The sequence below is a fragment of the Saimiri boliviensis genome, chromosome 21 (genome assembly GCF_048565385.1).
Source record: "Saimiri boliviensis isolate mSaiBol1 chromosome 21, mSaiBol1.pri, whole genome shotgun sequence".
In the NCBI taxonomy this organism is placed as follows: domain Eukaryota; kingdom Metazoa; phylum Chordata; class Mammalia; order Primates; family Cebidae; genus Saimiri; species Saimiri boliviensis.
In genome coordinates, this window is record NC_133469.1 from 25,999,732 (window position 1) to 26,025,262 (window position 25,531).

Sequence of the window (25,531 nt, forward strand, 5' to 3'; positions counted from 1 at the left end):
CTTTGAGGCTCTCTTTAGTAAATCCGAAAATACAAACACACTTGGTCCTTCTTCTGATGTGGAGAAATTGCTCAGAGAAGGCCCTTAGGCTCAGGGCTAACACAAGAACCAGGACAAATATTTCAGGGAATGGAGAACAGATTTGCATCCACTGCTGACCAGAGCCACCAAACAAGACACAAAAATAAAGGAAGTAGATTTGCATGAAGAGCCTCCCCTTCCTATGATAAGAGAGGCCTGGAGGTTCCTCCTTAGCTGTGGGCTCAGAGGCAGAGCTCTGGGGTGTCTCCACCATGGCCTGGACCCCGCTCCTGCTTACACTCCTCACTCTCTGCACAGGTGCTGCCTCCCAGGGCTCACTCCATATTACCACAGTGGCTGCGTCAGCTGACCCGGAGCTTCAGCTCAGCACAGGGAGTGGTGTAGGGTGTGGGGCTCTGGAGGTGAAACCCTTATCCTCACCTCTCCTGTCCTCTTTTGCAGGTTCTGTGGTTTCTTCTGAGCTGACTCAGGACCCTTCAGTGTCTGTGGCTTTGGGACAGACAGTCAGGATCACCTGCCAGGGAGAGAGCCTCAGAAGCTATTATCCAGGCTGGTACCAGCAGAAGCCGGGCCAGGCCCCTGTGCTGGTCATCTATGGTAACAACAACCGGCCCTCAGGGATCCCTGACCGATTCTCTGGCTCCAGCTCAGGAAACACAGCTTCCTTGACCATCACTGGGGCTCAGGTGGAAGATGAGGCTGACTATTACTGTGGCTCCTGGGACAGCAGTGGTACCCATCTCACAGTGATACAGACAGATGGGGAAGTGACACAGAAACCCCTTCACTCTCTGTGTCGCCCTCTCTCTCCAGCCCCAGCAGGACTGTGAACAAAGCCATCAGCAGGGCTGGCCCAGTTCACCTGGATCTGAGAGCTTCAGGCTGCCCTTCCCTCCAGCCCTCCAGGCAGGCTCTGCAGAAGGTGGGTCGGGATAGGATTTGAGGCTGGAAGGACCATGCTCTTCTGCTGTAGTTTGGACTGAGTGTGTCTTGGCTCAAGATGCCCTGAATGGAAGGACAGTAAGAGGTAGACAGACAGCCATGGAGTGTCCATGGTTTCGGGAGTTCCTCTTATGTGGTGACTGGATCTACTACAGTGCCTGTACTCTGTGGCCCAAATACCCTGGACTATTTCTCTGAACTGTGCATGTTTAACTGAGACTCTCAAGTCCCAGCTCCATGCATCCTGATGTTCTGAACAGGAAAGCCTTTCCTAGTGAGCACTGTGGCATCACGTGGCATCCCTGGCTTTCCACAGCTCTTTCCCACTGAAAAATGCCACTGAGTGCAAATAACAGCCTCCTGCAAAAGTGTGCCTCCTTCAGAATGTGGTTCTAGAGCAATGACTTCCTGAGGCCTTAATCCCAAAGCCATGCTTTAATTTAGGATGACCTTAAAATGCCTCCTAGCTGAATGGTCAATTGTAACATATTCCCAGTCACGCCTCCCACATTTTTCTCCTGTGAGTATATCCTGAAACCCTACTATATGGAACCCTCCCTCTCAGAGTAGGATTCTAGGGAAATGAAAAATTGTAAAATAAAAATTAAAACATCCTAGCAGGAAGAGTATCAAAGAGGAGACAGTTGCACAAGAAGAGAACTCTGAAGTCTGCAAATAGTTATGCACTAGTGAGCACTTGTGTGTAAAGAAACTCCCTCTGAAAGAGAAAAGAACCACCTAAAGACACTTGAGGGAAACCCTACAGAGAACACACAGCCCCCCCCACACACACACGCACACACACACTCACACTCACATTCACACTACAGTCACAGAGGAAAGGCCTGAGTTACAGGGCATGAGGTTGGGCCATCGGAAGGAAGGAAGGAAGGAAGGAAAAGAAGGAAGGAAGGAAGGAGAAAATTGTATTGCTAATATATTATTTGGCAAGCTATTCAGTGGAACACCAAGATATTCATATGTGTGTGTGTGTATATATATATATTATTGCATTTTAGGTTCTGGGGTACATGTAAAGAACATGCAGGATTGTTGCATAGATACATACATGGGAATGTGGTTTGCTGCCTCCATCCCCATCACCTATATCTGGCATTTCTCCCCATGTTATCCCTCCCCAACTCCCACCCCCACTGTCCCTCCCCTAGTCCCCTCCCACAGACCTCAGTGTGTGATGCTCCCCTCCCTGTGTCCATGTGTTCTCACTGTTCAACACTCACCTATGAGTGAGAACATGCGGTGTTTGATTTTCTGTTCTTGTGTCAGTTTGCTGAGAATGATGGTTTCCAGGTTCATCCATGTCTCTACAAAGGACATGGACTCATCATTTTTATGGCTGCATAGTATTCCCTAGTGTATAGGTGCCACATTTTCCCTGTCCAGTCTATCATTGATGGGCATTTGAGTTGGTTCCAAGTCTTTGCTATTGTAAACAGTGCTGCAGTGAACATTGGTGTGCATGATATTCTTAAGAAAGTTGCACAGATATTTTATAATGTTATCACTGAAGTGGATTTTGAAAAATGAGAACATGAATACCTTTAAAAAGTATTCAAGAATAAAGAAAGAAAAATAAATTTAGATGGTATACATATGCAAAATGTACTTTAAAAGACAAGTTTGTCTTTTTTTTTATTCCTTAAATATAAGAAGCAGATATTTAAACTCCTTGCCTTTTCTTTTAAAATTTAGAAAATGCTTACGTCGTCCCACACTGAAATTTATACCAACACAGCTAATCTAATCAAGGGATAATAAAATCAAAACAGAATTCTCTTGACAAATCTGTTTCCTTTATTTTTCAGACTAAACATATGATCAAAGAAATAAAACTATTTATAATTGATTCTGCTATTTGAAAGTATTTACTGATCACTTACCTTGCACCAAGTGATCTCCAGCTCTGAAGATAGGTCAATGGAAAAATACACGTAGTTGCCCAGCTTCGTTAAGCTTAAAGATTAATGAGGAAGAAAAGTCATTGATTAGGGACTTTAAAACAGGAATGTTATGATATGGATGGAATTCTGACTGCATACTGTGCTTGCTGTGTGGAGACTGGATTGAAAAATAGCTCAATGATAGAAGCTTAAATTCACATAGACTGTGGCTAGCCTGTATTTTCAGCACCCCTGAAATAAGAATTTTAATAGTTCTCATTATTTTCCCCAATAAATCTCTGCAGTAGAGCTCTGGCCTTGTGAGAGAAGCACCACAGTCACCACGTAGTGAGGGTGGGAAGGTGAATAGCAAATACCATTTGGGATTACTGCACTTTAAAGGTAAAGTGGCAGAATTTTCATACATGTCAGATCTGAAAGTGTGTGTGTGTGTGTGTGTGTGTGTGTGTGTGTGTGAAGGAGAAAGAGAGGATGAGAACCAGACACATACAGAGAGACAAGACAGAGCTGCAGAGACGGAGAGAATTAAAAGGGGACCCCAAGCATCTTGAGCTGAGAAACTATAAAATGGGTGTTACTATTAAACAGAATGGGGAAGAGCAAGTTTGGGGAGTGTCAGTGGCTCCATGTGGACTTATTAATTGTGACATTTCTAACAGACATCCAGGTGGAGAAGTCAGACAGTGTTGGGTGTAGTTATGGTATATATAAAATATCAAGAAATGAATGACACAAAAATTCGTAAGAAAGCAAAGTTAAAGAGAAGTCAAAGTCCTCAGCCTAGTGGTTATCTAACACTTAAAAAGTGGTAAACATGAGAAGAAACCAGCAAAAAAGTACTAAGGGTAATTATCAAAAACATCAAGAGGTAATACAGGTAAAGAGTTCTGGAATTCCAAGATCAACTGCATTAAATGCTGCTGATACATAAATTAAGACAAAGGCTGAGGAATTATGCTTCAATTCATAATTTAAAAATATGGATTTCATTTGTGCTTTGATAAGAGCAATTTTCTTAAAGTGAGTAGGTGAGATGCCATATTGGAGAGGTTTCTTGAAGGAGTGTCTGGTGTCTAGATTCTTACAGAAATTTTTTAGTGAACAGTGGAGGCACAAATGGGATTAGTTTTAATTCTAGGATCGGGACACACTTCAAACCTGGGTCTCTGCGTGCCTTGCGTCTGAAGGCTAGGTATTCCATTTTCTTTTAATAATAGATACAAAACCTAAACCCATTTAACTGACACACTTTACAAAGACTTGTACTACAGGTTGCTGGAGAGGCCGTGGTTCCACACAGTATCTGATGAGTATCTGATGGGCAGGGAAGTTGGAAGAATGTCTTTGGAAAACTCACCATGCCTGCTATATTTAAACATTCAGATGCCAATCACCTGAAATTTCATACATATTCCATATATATTTCCACAAGAAAACACCAGGGACCTGTATTAAAATATCATTAGTTCAAATAATTACACTGGGTTTTCTGATTTTTTAATTAGCAACTCAGTCTCTGCCTGTTTTCAGCAGTACAACCTCTATCTAATATATATTTTGTATTTTTAATCAACCACGAAGAAAAAATACTGTATTTTGCCTCAAGTCTATATATAGTGCCTAAAATAAAAAACACAATTTTGTAGATTCAACAGAATTATTTGTTGAATAAATAATGAGTAACTTATTTATAGTGTCCATAGACAAATAACATATCATCTCAGAATACAGCGATAACATTTGTTATGTAGAAAGCCACTTCAATCTCAGTTAAAAACATTTTGGGCATGTGAGTTACTGTCACACACAGATGCTCACATTGTTTATATGAAAATGTTTGTAGTTAATGAATATTTTTGGTCCTTAAGCCTTTTGGTTTTGCTGCTATAGCAGATAGTGTTCCTGTTAAGAACATGAACTTGAATTTTACTTCATTTTTAACGGATTTCTTAATAAAATATATGCCATACTATTTGTTTAATACATTAGCAGACACCCTGTCAGAAGCAAATAGCCACCCACTCCACCACTGCCACCCATACCTCTGATAATGCGGCCCCTGAAGATGTGACCGATAGCTGAGGACTTTGTGTTCATCCTGAGCACTTTACAGCCCTTTTATTGCCACCTAGGGATGAGATAAAATAATTCAGCAGCAATACAGCTCACACTTCTTAAAGAATGACTCTTTCTTTTGTGCCTGTTTAACATTTCAGAGCAAGACAGAGTACACTTCTCTTTCCCAGGAAATCACTGTTGGCACTGCACTCTGAAAACCTGTATTATTGACTTTCTTAGAAACACTGTTTGGGCCTATAATTTAAATGCCATCAAATCATGTACAAAAATATGCTACTTCCTTCCCCTTCTCTTCTCCTCTTAACAGACAATTGTCAGTTTTCTTTTCTCTCCAACTCCTTCTGTCTACCTGATTTTTTAAAAGTGTTTGGCACACTTCCAATTTTAGTAGTGTAGAGACCCAATATGTGGTCGAACTACATGTCCAGAAAGAGTTGAATTACATGCAAGCATTTTTAAATAAACAGTTCCTCCTCGGTTTTCTGTGATTATTTTATATAATCAAATGTCTTCCAGAGATACGTCCCAAACCAGTGGTTATCAAGCTCTGCTTTGCTGTTTAATTTTATCAGAATTATCCAAAATTCTTATCATAAATACATATAAATTGGCACTCCTTCAGATTTATAAAGTCAAAATTTCCAGAACCTAGGACTATGCATTGAAAAAATGTATTCCACAAGTGATGCTGACTTGATATTGGATCCGGGTTTAGAATGCAAGAAAAATTACCTTCCTTGCCCTGTAGTTGACACTTATATCCAGAGTTCCCCTTCCCCTTTCACATTCTGCTGTCTCTCCTTCTGCACCTTCATCTTCTCCTCCTTCCACTTCTCACCCGCGTCCCAAGCCCTCCACCATCAATCCTCCTAAAATTCCAAATGGCCATTTGCCACTAAAGTTCCCTCTGTCTCATGAACAAGTTATGTGGTCAAATCGAGATTTTAAGCTTGGACCCAGCTGAATCAAGAGCTGCAATCAAATATTTCCCTCAACCCAGAGCCCCCAGCAAATAGTTATAGAAGATCAGAGATTTCCTGTAGGTGCAAAGGGCTCAGGGTGACCTGACGCTATAGATCAAATCTTATTGTCCTCTCAAATTCTTGTGTTAAAATCGAGTTCCCTATGCGATAGGATTTTGAGGTGAGGCCTTGGAATGTGATTAGGTCATGAAAGCAGAGCCTCCATGAATGGGATCAGTGTCCCTATCAAAGGGACTGCTGGGAGTTCCCTGATTCCTTCTGTCATGTGAGGACGCAGTAAACAGATGGCAGTCTACGAACCAGGAGCAAGCCCTCACCAGACATGACATCTGCTGACCACGTGACCTTGGATTTTACCATCTCCAGAACCATGAGAAATAAATTTGTTTCTCTGCGACCTAGTCTATGTCATTCTGTTTTGACACCCAGATTAGCTAAAGTACCAGCATACCGACTTGTACACGTAATTTTTGGAAACCCTGTGCGGCCAAATCTTTGATGGCAAAAGGCAATCGATCTGCAGGAGGAATTAACCTCAACAATCCTTCTTTCCACAATAAACCAGAGAGTGAAAAGACCAAAAGTAGGTCAAGGTTTTCTAAAAGCCGCACCTGGAAGATTTCCAATAACAGTTGATTAGATGGTAATTTCATCATACAAACAACCACAACAAAGAGACATGACTATCAGAGATTTTTGGGATAGCCTCAAAAACACCATCTGACATTAGGGACCCCTCCTCCCAGGCTTCTTTTCCTGCTCTCCAGCGCCTCTTGCAGGCAGCAAACAATCCCAGCAGCAGCAGCAGCAGCAGGTCCTTCAGCTGCAGGGCTGCAGCTCAGCCAGATGACAGAAGCCTCTCTCCGATGAGGCAGAGGAGCCCAGGCCACACACCCTGGTCTTGGCCTCCGTGTCTCCCACTGTGTCCAGGACACAGAGCAGCATGGGAGCTGCTGGCTGGGGCCGTGATGGCCACCCGCTGTCTCTCACCTCTTGCTCCAGTCATGCTTTCAGCTCCAGGGCTGAGGCCAGTGTCTAGAGCAGGTGCCACAATGTCAGGCAGCTCCTTAGGGCAGGGGCAGGAGGGCTCTGGAGCTGCCTCTAGCTCCAGCTCTGTCCCTGAAGGGGGCTCTTCCCCTGGTGCTGGCATGGCCTCATCAGCTAGCCCTGGAAGGTCCTGTATTGCTGCACATGGAGCAGGAGCTGGAAAAGAAGAAAGATTCACCAATGACAGTCATTTTTCACTGGAATTTCCACACATGGAAACAGTCTCACTGAATTTAAGTAATTCCAGCCTAAAAACACTGCATGCAGAAAGCCTCTGAGACTACAGGCCACCTCACCATGTGCCTGTGCTTTGAGGAACTCCAGAGGCTCCAGCTGGACAAGGACAATACACAGCTGTGGCCCAGATGGGATCATGAGGGATGAGCCTGCATCCGCACTGTGGGAAAAGGCTGTCACTCTGGGCCCTCTAGAAGCAGGAGCCTGGAGATGTGGGGATGCCAGGTGCTCTGAGATCTGAGGGAGGTGGACACTGCCCACCTCCACCCTTCACATCCTGTGCAAATAAATTATTATTTTCACCCCTCCTTCAGCCTATCAATTTTGACACTTAAAAAGCCACCACAGCTCATCCTTGTAAAGAGGAAGGCCATTCACATCACATTTTTCAAATAATAATAATAGCCATGCAAAGTATAGAAAATTTTTCATAAATTATTGTCCTTAGATTACGTATGAAAGTGATACTATTTTAATATGCTAGGTAAATAAAATATATTACTTAAACTCATTTGCTTCTTTGTATTTCTAATGCCGTGACCAGACAGTGGGATTCCCATGAGGCTCACATCATATTGGGACTGAACAGTGCTGGTTTTCTCTGCCTTCAGGGTCCAGGGGCTGTGGAGTGACCTGGGGCAGGAAGCCCCATGTCCACCCACAGGACATCAGTGTGAACCCAGGGAGAGGTGCTGGTGTAAGAGAGATGAGAACACAGCGGTGACCCACTCCGTGTGCAGGGGACTGAGCCTTCACTTTGAACCAAATAAGTTTTCTTTTCTATGTTCAATGCTGAACAAGAGGGCTTTCTGGACTTCTTTGTGTTTTCAGGTTTGTGCCTTTCAGGTTTGGGGCTGTCTGGAATCCCAGCCATGGGACACTGAGGAAATCCAGGAGTCTCACACTGACTCTGTTGAAGTTCATCTGCTGCGGCCATCCCAAACTGCTGCGCACGGCCATTTCCTTTCCTGGTGCTCAGAGAGCTGCTCCATGCACTTGCCATGGTTTCAGGGAAGAATCTAGGTGGAAAGACAGGATAGTGTATAATATTTAAATTAAATCTGAATCAATTAATATTTATTTTAATATGAAACATTGTAAGAATTTTCATATTAATGGGGAAAGATGAAAAAAGATTAAAAGCATTTTGAGAAAAACAAACAAAAATGTATTTATCAAATGTCTGTGTGTCTGCAGTGTTGCAGGGTTAGAGGGGTCAGCTTTAGTTTGTCCTGAGGATGTGCTCAGATGGGGGAAAGCAAGAAAGCAGGAAACACGCATCTCTGTGACCTGACACGTCAATCACAACAAAATGGAAATACTTTTTTCAATAAATCAACCATTCACAATACATATCACTCTGGTGCACACAGAAAGGCCTGCTAGCAAACTCCCTTTGTCCTGCTGGGTCATATCCCCATGGATCACCTGTGTGCACAGTGGACTCTGTTGTCCCATTTCCCAGGCTGAGAACCAGAGGCTAGAAGGACAAGTCGCCTGCTCGTGAGTGGGAAGGGCAGGATTGGGAGCAGCAGATTCCGTCTCAGGACTGTGACCCTGTCGGTGCTCCTTGTTCCCTCCACAGGGTCCCTCCCACATTTCCCGGTGCGGATGTGGGTGCATTTCCTGGGGTGGCTGACGTGCTCCAGGGATTCAGGGCTGCAGATGCTTTAGCACAGAGTGTGGGGTGGGGGTGGGGATGGACGAGGCTGCAGCTGGGGAGACCAGAGACCAACAACACCCAGGAGAGAGTTCCCTGGGGTGGGCAGCCCCATTTCCTGACAGCAGAGACAGCCTGGAGGTGGGTGCCCAGCAGAGGGCACTGCAGGGTGTGCCCAGGCCTGGGAGTCACAGAGACACAGACACCACACAGCAGAGACACGGAGGGCCAGGAGGTCACTCAGGTGAGGGGCTTCCGCAGATCTTACTCTCCTGATTGATCAAATCAGGTACAAAAAAATTAAGTACTTGCCATCAGAATAGACAAACAAAGACTTTCGTCTTTTCAGCTGAGCTGCACTGTCAAGGGAAACAGAAATCTTTGAGCCCAGACCCAGGGGAGGGTGGGGTTAGGCATGGAGCTCACAACCCAGATTTGCATGGAGGCCCCACCCTCCTCTGAGGCAGAGGAGATAAGACAGGGCTCGGGGGCAGGCCCAGTGCTGGGGTCTCAGGAGGCAGTGCTCTGGGGACTTCTCCACTATGGCCTGGAATCTGCTCCTCCTCACCCTCCTCAGTCAGGGCACAGGTGACACCTCCAGGGAAGGGGACTCAGGGACCTCTGGGCTGATCCTTGGTCTCATGCTCCTCAGGCTCACCTGCACCCAGCACTGACTCACTAGAGTGTGTTTCTTCCTCTTTCCAGGATCCTGGGCTCAGTCTGCCCTGACTCAGCCTCCCTCAGTGTCCGGGTCTCCTGGACAGTCGGTCACCATCTCCTGCACTGGAACCAGCAGTGATGTTGGGGGTTATAACTATGTCTCCTGGTACCAGCAGCACCCAGGCAAAGGCCCCAAACTCATGATTTATGGTGTCAGCAGTCGGCCTTCAGGGGTCCCTAATCGCTTCTCTGGCTCCAAGTCCGGCAACACGGCCTCCCTGACCATCTCTGGGCTCCAGGCTGAGGACGAGGCTGATTATTACTGCAGCTCATATACAAGCAGCAACACTTTCCACAGTGGTCCAGGTTCATGGGGAACTGAGACCAAAACCTGCCCTGGGCTCTCAGGCTCCCTCCTTGCTCTGAAGATGCTCCCTCAGCTGTCCAAGGTCTGTCCTTAGATAAGAACATACTCACTTCATCTATTTGATTGGATCATGGGTTTGCCAAAGACAGCCAGGTGTCACAATCACAGAACGTTTATCTGCATTGCTTGCTCTGAGTTTCGGGTAAGCTTTTGTATGTCAGGAATAGACTCCTCCTAAGGCGAAGTCCGAGGGAGAGGGAGGGGCAAGTGGGCAAGGAAGTTTGTACCAGAGCTGGACTATCCAGTGCAGGCTCAGAGAGAAGGGTCCTCATATCAGCATTTGACTGAAGCCAGAACAGAAGAGAACAAGGAAGTTCTGAGAATAACAAATGAATAAATGAATAAACAGTTTAAGTTTCAAATATGTTGAATGTTTTTATAATCCATGAAAAGTCAAGAACAGAATTTAACAATAGGACAAGGAAAAGAGCTTGAGATGTTAAAATATAAAGAGCCCAAGGCAAGTTGCCAGAAAAAGAACAGGACCTTTTTGGTGGAAATATGTATATGCTCCAAATTATCCTTTTGTGTGTGTGTGTGTGTGTGTGTGTGTGTGTGTGTGTGTGTGTGTGTATAAGGAAACATTCCATGGAATACTATTCTTCTTTACAGTCAAGATCACTCTTGCCCCACAAGAAAACCTAAAGGGAATGTCAGGCTGCAGGGACATAACTTGAGCATGTTTGTAAAGTGCGTAACAGTCGCGCACACCCCAGCTGCTCCTGAGTTGGCAGCAATTATTCCTTACATCACTCGTGAAAACTGGACCTGGGATGGAGGGAAAGCAGTGCAGAGGGTTTCAGGGGGTTAGGAAAAGAGAGACTTTAATGATTTAAAAGTAGATCTAGGAGTGCAGGCCAGCATCCCTGGGGCATTTGCCTGCTAACTCTCACCGTATCTCAGAAACAGTTTTAAGGTCAAGTCTACTAGAGAGCTAGGGGAGGAGTTTGCAGAATCCAGGTTTGAAATGTCTGCACGAGGCGGCGAGAGTCAGGGGCTGGGAAGACACAGCTGAGCTCATCTAAGGGTGTTGAAGTTTTTCTGGCCCGAGAGTTTTTGGCCATCCCTGTATGACCAGGGTCTCAGATAAGCAGAGAGTTTATCTGCTCCTCTCCTCCAACCATAGTTCCTGGTTACCCTATGCCCAGGTCAGTGCTGCTGTGGCCTTTGCATCCTAACAGCCCATTTGACTCCCGGTTGTGCTCAATGGACTGACCCAGAGTAAACAGTAGGAGGTTCCCCTGCTCTCTGACCCCAGGGTCTCTTCCTTTCAGTGGCATCGGCCCAGCCCTAATGTCCATCCATCTGTTCCTACCCATCCACGCCTCCATGCTGCCCACTGTAAATGGCCACAGGTCACAAATGGATTGTAAATCTTGAGCAGATTGTCCTGATTCTGCAAAACGGAACATCTCCTCCCAGCACCAGGATGTCACAAGCAAGGCCAGCTGTGGGAAGGCAAGTGGCGGAGTAACGTGCCTCACAGAGTGTAGACAAGACAAAGTCACTCTGATGTCTCTCAGGATGGTTCAGGTCCCTGCAATTGCAGGCCCACAGAACAGGCCTGCAAGCTGGAAGATGGGCTCCCTTTCTCCTGTACAGTGTGCAAGGTTGCCCATGTATAGGAGTGTGCCCAGATGTGTACCCATGTATGAAAGTGTGCCCAGGGTTGTGCTCATGTGCAGGAGTGTGTGCAGGTGTGTAAATGTGTGTGCTCATGTGCAGGAGTGTGCACAGGGATGTAAATGTGGGTGCCTGTGTGCAGGCATGACCATGAGTGTGTGTAGGTGTGCAAATGTGGGTGCCCGTGTGTAGGATTCTGCCCAGGTGTGTAAAGGCAGCCATCCATGTGTGGGGGTGTGGCCAGGTGTGTGCCTATGTGTCAGAGTGTGCACAGCTGTGTAAATGGGGGCACTTTTACAGCAATTGCACCTGCCCCGCCTCCCTGCACTGTGTGTGAACTCTCTGTGCTGGGCTGAGCAGCGTGGATTGGGTCACACTGGCACAGAATGGGGCTGGACTCTCTGGTCCACAACTTCTCAGGTGACAGGAGCTGTGGGGTCCCCTGGAAGAAAAAGATCCTGGGTCGAGTCTCCTCCACCAGATGGGGGCAGCAGAGCTGCAGCCAGGAGCAGTCAGGAGCCAGGCTGGGGCTGCCCATAGGGGCAAAGAGGAAGCCCAGCCTGGGGGTCAACAGGTGTCCAAGAATCAGTGCTCAGACTGAAAGTGAAGACAGTTCATCCTATCCCCTCAGGCTGCAGTGGCCACGTTCTGAGGGTCAGGCTCACACAGTGTCACCCCAGGACACTGATAGAAGCCTGGCACAGTGAAGGCCACACCTGGGAAATGCAGCTAGAGGACCCTGGGCCCAGATGTCAGCCTAGGCAGCCTCCTCAGGAAGGGGATACCCTGGGAGACGTCCCGAGGTCAAGGTGCTCTAAGAGAGGGCACAGTGTGAGGGGATGGGGCTCCCAGGGCCTGAGTCCGTCACCCAGGATGGCTGCCTGAGCCTCCTGCCACTCTCAGGGCCTTGTCCCTCCCTGTCCAGCAGTGTCCTGGGGAGCCTAGCCCTCTGTCCTGGACACTTCCAGATACACTCGACCCCTGCTCCCTCTACCTCTCCTTCCAGCTCCAGGCAGACCCAGACTCAGGGGGTGGCTCCCGTGCTAAGCGAATCTCAGGTGGGTGGGGTGAAGATGCATTTGGGGCCCCAGTCCCAGCATGGGGCATCCCCAGCCTCCACGAGGACATGCTCTCCAGAAGGACGAGGATTCTCAACTGACTCAGGCCACAGCTCTGACCCCGAGGCTGTCCATGCTCTGTCACATGACAGTAACAAGGGACTTGGCTGGAGTAACCATGGACCACTCACCCTGTGGAGCTCACTTGCTCTGGAAAGACCACGTCCCTGAGAGACTTATGGAGACCATGGGGTTTAAAGTTAGATTCTCAGTCGAGTCTGCTGCTCTTTGCAAGTTTACATAAAACATTGATGAGAAAAACATAAATAGGTAGAAGACAAGCTGAGGGGGCCAATTGCTAACTTCTTGTGGCAATGGGGGCTGGTACGGAAGGAGCAGCACCATGGATAAAATGAGACCAGAGGCCCTGTTGACTCCACAGGTGTGTGTGCTTGCTTAAAAGACCCAACTATTCCTACTGAAATAATTAGCAAGTGTTCTAATGACACAGTCCAGCATTTAGATGAAATAAATGAGAGGGGACTGAGTCTGAGAGGGACCAGGAGGAGGAAGATGATGGGTCTCTTGTGCACCTGCTGCTGAGTCAGGTGTCATTATGGTTTCACAGCAGGGCCCAGATCAGCCCCATGGCCAACCTCCTGGAAGGTCCACAGCTCTGCTGAGCCTGTCCCGGGATAGACTTCAGGTCAGCGAAGTTTGGTACAGTAGCATGAGGTCAGTTCCCAGGAAGGTGACTGTGATCACTGGGCTTGAAGGCTGAGGCTGATTTTCTAACGACAGATCCTGCTTCCCCTTTCTCCTGTCACCTGTGCTGCCCCCACAGCTGGTTTGAGTGACATCTCTGCAGGAGGAGTCCCACAGGATGTAAATTTGCATAAACACCAAACACTGACTGCCCCCAAAAGCCTGAGAGGGAATAAGAGAGGACTGGGGAGCCCCGCTGTGCTGTGGGCCCAGGAGGAAGAGCTCTGGGTGTCTCACAATGGCCTGGACTTCCCTCCTGCTCCCTCTCCTCACTCTCTGCACAGGTGGTGACCCCAGGCTCAGTCCCCACAGATCCTAAGTTGAGCCTGCCCTGAATCCTGAGCAAAGCATAGATACAGTCTCTGGGTGGGACTCCTGGGAATGGGTCCTTTGTCTTCAAGCTCCCTATCCTGTTCTTCCTTGCAGGCTCTGAAGCCTCCTATGAGCTGACACAGCCACCTTCCGTGTCAGTGTCGCCAGGACAGACAGCCAGGATCACTTGCTCCGGAGATGCATTGCCAAAAAAATATGCTTATTGGTACCAGCAGAAGCCAGGCCAGACCCCTGTGCTGGTGATATATGAAGACAGCAAGAGGCCCTCAGGGATCCCTGAGCGATTCTCTGGCTCCAGCTCGGGGACAACTGCCACCTTGACCATCAGTGGGGCCCAGGCAGAGGATGAGGCTGACTATTATTGTTACTCCTCGGACAGCAGTGGGACTGATCTCACAGTGATACAGACAGATGGGGAAGTGAGACAGAAACCCCTTCCCTCTCTGTGCCACCCTCTCTCTCCAGCCCCAGCAGGACTGTGAACAAAGCCATCAGCAGGGCTGGCTCAGTTCACCTGGATCTGAGACCTTCAGGCTGCCCTTCCCTCCAGCCCTCCAGGCAGGCTCTGCAGAAGGTAGGTCGGGATAGGATTTGAGGCTGGAAGGACCATGCTGTTCTGGTGTAGTTTGGACTGGGTGTGTCTTGGCTCAAGATGACCCGAGTGGAAGGACAGTAAGAGGGGGACAGACAGCCATGGAGTGTCCATGGTCTCTGGAGCTCCTCTTGTGTGGTGACTGGATCTAACGCGATGCCTGTGCTCTGTGGCCCAAATACCCTGGATTATTTCTCTGAACTGTGCATGTTTAACTGAGACCCTCCAGCCCCAGCTCCATGCATCCTGATGTTCTGAACAGGAAAGCCTTTCCTAGTGAGCACTGTGGCATCACGTGGCATCTCTGGCTTCAGACAGCAATTTCCCACTGAAAAATGCCATTGAGTACAAAGAATGGCTTCCTGCAAAAGTGTGCCTCCTTCAGAATGTGGTTCTAGAGCAATGACTGCCAGAGGCCTTAATCTCAAAGCCATGTTTTAATTTATGGTGAACTTGAAATGCCTCCTAGCTGAGCGGTCAGTGGTAACACATTCCCAGTCACGCCTCCCACACTTCTTTCCTGACAGTATATCCTGAAATCCTAATGCATGGACTCCTCTCCTCAGAGTAGGATTCCAGGGACTCAACACATTAAAAAAAAAAAAGTCTAGTGGGGAGAGTGTCAAAAAGGAGAGAGTTGCACAAAGAGAGAGCTCTGAAGTCTGCAAGTGTTCATGCACTCATGAGCATTTCTGTGTGAAGAAACTCTCAAAAGAGAAAAGAAGCACCCAAGACACGTGAGAGAACACTCCAGAGAGCGAGCACGTGCACACACGCACACACACACACTCACACTCATACACACTACAGTCATAGAGGAAAGGCCTGAGTTATAGGGCATGAGGTGGAGTCCCCAGCTTTGCCTCAGTACTGGGGAAAATGTCACCTTAGACAAATGGCTACTTAGGTCTCAACTATGAAAGTGTAAAAGCAAACAGAAAATCCAAGCAGGTTTCAAGTAACTTTACTGAATTCGACAATAAAAGACAAAGGTAGAGAATGAAATGCCAAAGAATCCTTAACCCAGCAGGAAAAATGTGCAATGTCTTCATCCTGTCAATATTTCCTGTGAGGTAACCAGAAAATCTATGTTTTATATATATCATGCAGAAAAATAAATCAATCCAAAGTGGCAATAAAATTGCACACATGATAGACTTCGTAGGCAAGGACACAAAAGGAATTTCTAGAACTCTGTTCTATTTCACTTGTTCATGAGGATACAGGATTGAACAAGTATGTAAAGAGGAGACATAAAAAATACGGAAGAAAGAGTCACCAACGTCAGTCACTTTCCACTTGAATTTCCACACATGGAAACAACCTCACTGAATTTAAGGAATTCCAGCCTGAAAACACTGTCCACGGAAAGTCTCCGAGACTGTAGACCACCTGACCATGGGCCTGTGCCTCCAGGAACTCCAGAGGCTCCAGCTGGACAATGACAATGTGCAGATGTGGCCCCAGTGGGGCTGTCCTTTGATCTGTGACAGGATCTGCATGGCTGGAGGAACTACTGACCACCCACCCTTTGGAGCTCATGTCCTGTGCAGACCATGACCCTGGGATCCTCAGAGACACAATGGACCCTAAAGTTATCTTCACAGTCCAGTGTGATTATCTGGTGCTTTTGCAAGTTTACATAAAACATTGATGAGAAAAAGTGAATAAATAAGGGAAGAGCTGATTCCACCAAGGTGGCCAGATAGGAACAGCTCTGGAGTGCAGTCCCAGTGAGAGAGATGCAGAAGAAGAGTGATCTCCACATCCAGCCAAGGTACCAGGTTCATTTCGATGGAAATGGTTGGACAGTGGGTGTAGCCCAAGGAGAGCAAACCGTGGCAGGGCGGGAATCTGGGTGAATGTTTTGACTAGCACTGACAGAGCCTGCAGGACAGAGCTACCTGCTCTCCAGAAGGAGGGGGAGCTCAAAGCAGGGAGACAGCTGATACAGCTAGGCAGTTCCCACCCCTCAGAAACCAGCAAACTGAGACCTCTCAATTAAGATTTTTGCAGCCAGCACATCAGGATGATCGAGCTCGGTGAGGGGAAGGGCGTCCGCCATTGTTGAGGTGGGTCTAAACCTACTTGTGTAAACAAAAGCCAGAGGAAGCTTACACAGCAGCTAGACTGAGTCCGTGACAGCCCAGCAGCGCCTCTGCAGGCAGACCAGGAATGGACTGCCTGCTCAAGCAGCTCCCTAAACCCTGTATAACCAAAAAGACTCCTCATACAGGACAGCTCTGGCTGTCACCTGGGGGGTACCCTTCCTGGACGAAGCTACCAGAGGAAAGATCAGGCAGCAATACTTGCTGATCTGCAACCCCCACTGGTGATTCCCAGGCAAGCAACATCTAGAGTGGACCTTCAGCAGTCCCATAGCAGAGGGACAAGACTGTTAGAAAGAAAACTAAAAAACAAAAAGAAAGAGTTTCAACATCAACAGAAAGGACGTCCACTCAGAGAACCCATTCAAAATCACCAATTCAAAGATCAAAGGTAGATAAATCCACTAAGATGGGAAGAAACCAGTGCAAAAAGAATTAAATCATGAAAGACCAGAATGCCTCTCCTCCTCCAAGAGATGAAAACTTCTCACCAGCAAGGGAACAAAACAGGATGGAGAATGAGTTTGACGAATTGACAGAAACAGGCATCAGAAGATGGGAAATAACAAACTTCTCTCAGCTAAAGGAACATGTTCTAACCCAATGCAAAGAAACTAAAAACCTTGAAAAAAGGTTATGAGATGAATAACCAGCTTAGAGAAGAACATAAATGACTTGATGCAGCTGAAAAAAACAGCATGTGAACTTCATGAAGCATACACAAGTTTCAATAGCCAAATCGATCAATCAGAAGAAAGGATATCAGAGATTGAAGATTAACTCAATGAAATAAAACAAGAAGGCTAGATTAGAGAAAAAAGAGTGAAAAGAAGTAAACAAAGCCTCCAAGAAATATGGGATTATGTGAAAAGAACTAATCTATGCTTGATCGGTATACCTGAATGTGACAGGGAGAATGAATCCAAGCTGGAAAACACTCTTCAGGATATTACCCAGAACTTCCCACCTGGCAAGGCAGGCCAACATTCAAGTCCAGGAAATACAGAGAACATCACAAAAATATTCCTCAAGAAGAGCAATCCCAAGGCACATAATCATCAGATTCACCAGGATTGAAATGAAAAAAAAAAAAAAAAATGCTAAGGGCAGCCAGAGAGAAAGGTCAGGTCACCCGCAAAGAGAAGCCCATCAGACTCACAGTGGATCTCTTGGCAGAAACCCTACAAGCCAGAAGAGCATGGGGCCAATATTCAACATTCTTAAAGAAAAGAATTTTCAACTCAGAATTTGGTGCAAAAATCTTCAACAAAATACTGGCAAACCGAATGCAACAGAACATCAAAAAGACTATCCATCACAATCGAGTAGGCTTCATCCCGGAGATGCAAGTCTGGTTCAATGTATGCAAATCTATAAATGTAATCCATCACATAAACAGAACCAAACAGAAAAGCCACATGATCATCTCAATAGATGCAGAGAAGACCTTTGACAAAGTTCAACAGCCCTTTATGCTTAAAACTCTCAATAAACTAGGTATTGATGGAACATTTCAAAAAGTAACAAAAGCTATTTACCACAAACCCACAGCCAATATCATACTGAACGGGCAAAAACTGAAAGCATTCTTTGAAAACTTGCACTAGACAAGGATGCCCTCTCTCACTATTCATATTCAATGTAGTATTAGAAGTTCTAGCCAGAGCAATCAGGCAAGAAAAAGAAATAAAGGGTATTCAATTAGGAAAAAAGGAAGTCAGATTGTCTCCATCTGCAGAAGACATGATTGTGTATTTAAAGACCCCATCATCTCAGCCCAAAATCTCCTTAAGATGATAAGCAACTTCAGCAAAGTCTCAGGATACAAAATCAATGTGCAGAAATCACACGGATTCCTGTACACCAATAACAGACAAACTGAGAGCCAAGTCATGAAGGAACTCCCATTCACAATTGCTACAAAGAGAATAAAATACCTAGGAATACAACTAATGAAGGATGTAAAGGACCTCTTCAAGGAGAACTACAAACCACTGCTCAAGGAAATAAGAGAGGACAAAAACAGATGGAAAAACATTCCATGTTCATGGTTAGGAAGAATCAATATTGTGAAAATGGCCATACTGACCAAAGTAATTTATAGATTCAACACTATCCCCATCAAGCTTCCACTGACCTTCTTCATAGAACTGGAAAAAAACACTTTAAACTTCATACAGAGCCAAACGAGAGCCAGCATAGCCAAGACAATCCTAAGCAAAAGGAACAAAGCTGGATGCATGTGCTACCTGACTTCAAACTATACGACAAGGCTACAGTAATCAAAACAGCTTGGCACTGGTACCAAAACAGAGATATAGACCAATGAAACAAAACAGAGGCCTCAGAAGTAATGCCACACATCTACAACGATCTGATCTTTGACAAACCTGACAAAAACAAGCAATGGGGAAATGATTCCCTGGTTAATAAATGGTGCTGGGAAAACTGGCTAGCCATGTGCAGAGAGCTGAAATTGGACCCCATCCTTACAACTTACACTAAAATTAACTCCAGATGAACTAAAGATTTAAATGTAAGACCCAACAACATAAAAACCCTAGAAGAAAACCCAGGCAATACCATCAGGACATAGGCATAGGTAAGGTCTTCGTGACTAAAACACCAAAAACAATGGCAACAAATGCCAAAATAGAGAAATGGGATCTAATTAAACTTGAGAGTTTCTGCACAGCAAAAGAAACAATCATGAGAGTGAACGGGCAACCAACAGAATGGAAAAAAGTTTTTGTGATCTATCCATCTGACAAAGGACTAGTATCCAGAATCTACGAAGAACTAAAGCAGGTTTACAAGAAAAAAACAAACAAACCCATTCAAAAGTGGGTGAAAGATATGAACAGACACTTTTCAAAAGAAGACATTTATGAGGCCAACAAACATATGAAGAGAGGCTCATCATCACTGGTCATTAGAGAAATGCAAATCAAAACCACGGTGAGATACCATCTCATGCCAGTTAGAATGGCAATCATTAAAAAATCTGGAGACCACAGCTGCTGGACAGGATGTGGAGAAATAGGAACACTTTTACACAGCTTTTGGGAGTGTAAATTAGTTCAACCATTGTGGAAGATTCCTGAAGGATCTAGAAATAGAAATTCCATTTGACCCAGCAATCCCATTACTGGGTATATACACAAAGGGTTATAAATCATTCTATTATAAAGACGTATGCACACGTATGTTCATTATGGCAATGTTTACAATAGCAAAGACTTAGAATCAACCCAAATGCCCATCAGTGATAGAGTGGACAAAGAAAATGTGGCACACAAACACCACAGAATACTATGCAGCCATAAAAAAATGAGTTCATGTCCTTTGTAGGGATGTGGATGAATCAGGAAACCACCATTCTCATCAAACTGACACAGATCAGAAAACCAAACATCACATGTTCTCACTGATAGGTGAGTGTTGAACAATGAGAACACATGGGCACAGGGAGGGGAGTGTCACAGACTGGGGTCTCTTGGGGGTTGGGGGACTGGGGAGGGAAAGTGGGGATGGGGAGGTTGGGGAGGGAGAACATTGAGAGAAATGCCTGATGCAGGTGACAGGGGGATGGAGACAGCAAATCACCACGGCATGCGTGTACCTATGACAATCCTGCAATATCTGCACATGTATTCCAGAACTTAAAATACAATAAAAAAAGAATACCATTACTAACATTAAATAAATAAAGAGCTGAGGATGGCACCTGCTGTCCTACTGTGGGGTTGGGGGATACCACAGAAGGAGCAGCACCGCATGGGAAATGAGACTAGAGCTTGTGATGCATCCAAAATGCGTGTGGTTGCCCAGATGACAAAACTGTACCAAATGCAATGATTAGCAAGTGTCCTAAGGACACAGTATGTAATGTAGATAAAATTACCATGATGGGCCCAGTGATTCTGCAGTATCCTGAGTGGAGATGGAGGAGGAGGAAGATGACGCATCTTTGGTGCCCTTGCCTTTGAGCCAGGTGTCGTCAGTGATCTCTCAGCAGGGCTCAGCTCAGCCCCATGGCCAGGCTCCTGGAAGGTCTGAAGTCCTGCTCAATGTGACCTAGGACAGACCACAGGACACAGAGTTTTGGGACAGGTTTGGGACATGTTGTTAATCCCCAGGAAGGTGACTGTGATCACAGGTCTCGGAGGCCAAGGCTGATTTTCCTATTAGAGAAGCAGATGAGGAAGTTGAGGACTCACCCCTTCTTTCTTAGTTTCTTGTGCTGTCCCCAGAGCTGAGCTGAGTGACATCTCACCATGAGGAGTCCCAGAGAAGTAAATTTGCATAAACACGAAACATGCACTGCCCCAATGGGCCTGAGAGGAGATAAGAGAGGCCTGGGGAGACCAGCTGTGCTGTGGGCTCCGGAGACAGAGCTCTGGGTGTCTCACCAGTGCCTGGACCCCTCTCCTGCTCCCCCTCCTCACCCTATGCACAGGTGCTGCCCCAAAGACCTGTCCCATGCTCAGTCCGCACAGGTCCCTGCGTTGGTCCTATCCTGAATCCTGAACTCAGCCCAGCCATAGCCTCAGGGTGACACCACTGGAAATGTGTTTGTTATCTTCAAGCCCCCTCTCCTGTCCTCTCTTGCAGGCTTTTTGGCCTCCTGGGCTGATACAGACACCCTCCGTGTCCATGTTCCCAGGACAGACAGCCAGGTTCACCTGCTCTGGAGATGTATGAGGGAAAATTATGCTGATTGGTACCAGCAGAAGCCAGGTCAGTCCCCTGTGCTGGTGATATATGAAGACAGTGAGTGACCCTCTGGAATCCCTGAGTGATTCTCTGGGTCCACCCCGGGGAACACACCCACCCTGACCATCAGCAGGGCCCTGACTGATGACGAGGCTGACTATTACTGTTTTTCTGGAAATACTGACAGTTTCACAGTGACACAGGCAGATGGGAAAGTGAGAGGCAAACCCCTTGCCCACGTGTGCTATCTTCTTCCTCCAGCACCTCAAAGACTGTGGACAAAGCCATGAGCAGGTCTGGCCAAGTTCTACTGGAGCCGAGACCTCCAGGCCATCCTTTGTCCAGCCCTCCAGTCTGGCCCAACAGAAGGAGGTGTAGGAGTGGATCTAGGGCTGCTGTAATCAGAATTGACTGGTGTTTTCAGGCCTCAGGAGTGACTTGGGAAATAGGAACTGAATGGAAGATCAGGGAGGTATAGCAACCATCATTTGCCCTTAGTATTCCATGTGGTGGTGACTGGGTCACTCCTTCTTCCAAACATCCTACATCAGTCCCCCAAACGCTCAGCTCAGCTCAACAGGAAAGCCTGGGATTTTAAACAGGAAAAGCAGAGGAGGGACACTGTGGCATCTGCCTAGATATGCTTTTCTGAATTCACCCACCCACAACGGTTGGGAGGTTCTAGAAGCTCAGAGCTGTGCCCTCACTAGAAAGTGCTATTGGTTCCAGAAAAGTTTTTTTCCTAATATTGAGGCCCAGTTTTGAGACTGTGGTGTGATGACTGCCTGAGGCCAAGATCCTAAGTCCCTGCCTTAATACAAGATGGCACAGAAGGGCCGTCCAGCTCCAGATCTCCCAGTGAGGATGCCTGAAGCCTCAGTTACAACCCTATTGTGGGTCATGGTCTCCTTCTGCAGGTGATGCCTCCCTCACTGGTTCCAAATCCTCTGTGCATGCAAATCATTATCTCAGGGTCCACTTCCAGGAAACACAAACTCAGATGGCCAGCTGTCACCAAAATGAGCCACTGTAGACCTGGGGTGGCCACCAGCGAATTTCCTTAATTTCTGTTGTGTACATCCAAGTGTCTAACTGTATCTGATTGTTCCTGTCTTCTTATAAACTGAAACAGGATCCTGACATAGGAGATTCTCAGCTGCTCCAGACAACGAAACTCCCAATTTCAGCTAATACGGAGGAGGAAACGTCTTAGTTTATTTCCCACTCTCAAAAGTGCATCTATCTCACAAAAGCTTCCAACAGACCGTCCCCATCATGTATATATGATTCAACTGTGAAGTCCAGATAGTCTGAGCCCCGATGATGGTATCATGACAGGGAAGGGAGAGCTAACGATGCTGGGCAGAGAACGTGTCAATGTATACTGTTGTCCGGCCCACACGAATGCGCACGGATTCTCATCCTGTTCTCTAAGGGGAATAGACAAGACCTCAGTATCTGTCTGAATGGTGCAACTGTGCACCTGCAGCCACAGCGTTCTGTTCCAGGAGATCCCCATCTGGCGCAGATATTACAAATGCCACTAGTGCCCATCTGGATCTGTACAAATCCTGGTTCATCTTCCAGGAGCATTCAACTATTGTGGAGAGCAGTCCAGTAAACTGAAAACGAGGACCCCAGAAGTTATCACTAGTACTGCAGGAGAGGAGAGAGCTGTCTCAGAGAGCACAGTCCTGTTGAAATTCCTCTGCTCCTTGTGAAGAAATAGCCCAGAAAAGGCCCCAGGGAATGCATCTCAACTGGGTTCCTGGATGAAGCATACCCTCTTACCGTGCTGAGATTTCACAGAGGCTGGGGGTGAAGTGTGAACAGCATCTTTGGTTTACCCTTGGATTAAAAAAAAAACTTTATTATTTTTTTGAGACAGAGTTTTGCTCTTGTTGCCCAGGCTGGAGTGCAATGGTGCAATCTCAGCTCACTGCAACCTCCCCCCGGCCACCCAGGTTCAAGGGATTCTTCTGCCTCAGTCTCCTGAGTAGCTGGAATTACAGGTGCCTGCCACCACACCCGGCTATTTTTTTTGTGTATTTTTAGTAGAGACGGTGTTTTATCACGTTGCCAGGCTGGTCTCGAACTCTTGACCTCAAGTGATACACCCATATCAGCCTGCCAAAGTGCTAGGATTAGTGGTGTGAGCCACCGCGCCCAGATGGGATTTTCTTTTTAATTCAATTGTGTGAATTGTCATTTTGTCCACAATGTCCAAAGTTTCTAAAGTAGCGTCCAATAGATACAGAGGTTCTGCTTGGGCTGATAAAAAAGCTCTCGGGTTGGAGATGTTTGCACAACATTTTTACTGTACTTATTGTACTTAATTACACACTTAAAAATCCTTCAAAAGATAAAACATTATTTTATCTGTACTTTACCAAAGTAAAAATGTTGCATACTCTGGAAGCAAAAAAAAAAAAAATACTAGTTTAATTTTGAAATCATACAACGGTTAAAAATGGAAAGAATCGTGTACTAAGCACCACTTCCTCTGTTCCACATGCTACAGCTCAGCTTTCTCTCTCTTTCTCTCTCACTCTTTCCCTAATTAACAATGATCTCCTGTCTGGTCCAAGGTCACACATTTCCGATTTCCAGGAATGTCTATTGAAGCTGTTAGTTTGCTGCCAGGAAGAATACTCGAACTTCTCATGCTCATATTCGATTGTCAGCTGTCTCCAGCCAGCATTTCTAAACCAGGATCCTTTGTTGAGGCTTGTGAAGAATTTTGTACAAAGTACCCCCAGGACGACAGTATTCCCTGTTGGCAGTGGGACTGTTTCCACACAGTAGGGCTGTGCTGAATGTGTGTGGAGACGTGCACACTGTGCCCACAGGCCAGAGTCTGTGCTGCTGACGCTGACCCCTGTGCTTGGGAGGACCATGTCCACTGCTGAGTCTACAACGGAATTTGATTGTGAAGAAAAGGTCATTCATAGCCGTTGGACACTGAGTCACATAGAGGGACAGACAGCAGCTGAGGACACCTTATCTCTGATATGCTTAAGGGGATTAGATCTGCTGGTGGGACAGGAAGATGAAGAAACCTATGGCTCTAAACCTGGAACTTCCAGCCCTCAGTCCCTGCTGTCCGTGTCGTCAACTGTATGTATCTTGGAAATGTGGACCATGTGGGTTAGAGGTGAAGGAGATTGGGAAGCTTTCACGTTCTCTCATCTCCCTTGGTTAGATAACACACTCTTCTACACCTACCTTATTAGAGTTTCTGCTCTGCAAACATATCTGATCTCTAAATGAGAGACATTTGAAAGTGCAGACAGATGCAGGAACTCGATCATCTGGAGACTTTTCTACCACTTGAAGCAGTGAACACCTCTCTGCAAGGCTCAGAATTTCAAGTGACAGGATTTGGGGGTTGAAATGAAAACTAAATCTTTGGATAAACCACGATACAAGAGGGAAGCTTCACAGGTTTCCCTGCTGCTTGGGCCTCAGTGAGGACTGACTCAGCCAGTCTCAGGCTCCTGGAGACCTCCTCGGAGGTCTGCACTAGGAAACCCTTTTCAGCACACCTAGGGCAGGTAAGGGACCCTTGCTCTCATATTCTCCTCCCTGATCATTTTGCATCCAGAGAAGAATAAGAACCTGAGTTAAGGAAGATCAAACCTGACAGATGAGGTCTCCTCATTCTCCCATGACAGCCCTAGCTCTGCATTTCCAAAAGCAAGAGCATCTTTCCGGCATGAAGACCAAGGAACAAACGGGGAGCTTCTCACAGGGGTGAGCAGGACAGAAGCCGCCTTGGTCAGTGGGAAACTTCTCAGCTCAAATCTGACCCGGAATGACTTAGCCACACCTGCGCAGGATCATCTGCCTGTGAGCGTCATGTAGTTGCTCCATGAGAAAATGGCTTGTGTGACTCTCGGGTGAAATCCTACCATAGGCGACATTTCTCTGCCTATTGCTTCAACCGATGTTTTTCATAAATCACTTTAGGACACTTGCAGAAGGTAAGTGTGTCAGGTGTGGGATGTATCGATTAGGAAAAGCAGAGGCTTCCTGTATTAATGCCATTACTTGTATTTGTGCCCGTACCTCACGGAGCTCGGAAAAATAGAAAATGATACTCTGCTCAAAAAAGCACCGAGAAATGTGATTGTATTAATATAGCTACAACTTACTAATTGAGCTAATGGTACATTAACTTAGAGAATTTTTACAGTGGGATTCCTAACCCTAACACATTGTATTAAAATTTTTTATCAGGTTAAAAGATCATTAAAAGGTCGATGTTGGATTAAAATCTGGAGTCTTTTACTTTGGACTGCAATCAGCCAATGATTGCAGGGAGCTGGCTGCCCTCC

General features: G+C 46.3%; 1 protein-coding gene across 1 annotated transcript in view; it reads right to left on the bottom strand.

The window, feature by feature from the left end:
* Positions 1-268: 268 nt before the first annotated feature.
* LOC120361055 (uncharacterized protein C2orf27A-like) overlaps positions 269-25,531 on the bottom strand; it is a 29,208-nt gene continuing 3,945 nt past the window's right edge. Inside the window, exons 2-10 of the mRNA XM_074390983.1 lie at positions 22,986-23,042; positions 20,383-20,555; positions 8,156-8,271; positions 6,959-7,171; positions 4,949-5,034; positions 4,264-4,352; positions 2,886-2,958; positions 2,226-2,309; positions 269-1,047 (exon numbers count right to left, since the gene is read on the bottom strand). Coding sequence (XP_074247084.1) covers positions 5,000-5,034; positions 6,959-7,171; positions 8,156-8,255 — 348 coding nt within the window. The 5' untranslated portion in view covers positions 8,256-8,271; positions 20,383-20,555; positions 22,986-23,042 and the 3' untranslated portion in view covers positions 269-1,047; positions 2,226-2,309; positions 2,886-2,958; positions 4,264-4,352; positions 4,949-4,999. The remainder of the gene's footprint in view (positions 1,048-2,225; positions 2,310-2,885; positions 2,959-4,263; positions 4,353-4,948; positions 5,035-6,958; positions 7,172-8,155; positions 8,272-20,382; positions 20,556-22,985; positions 23,043-25,531) is intronic.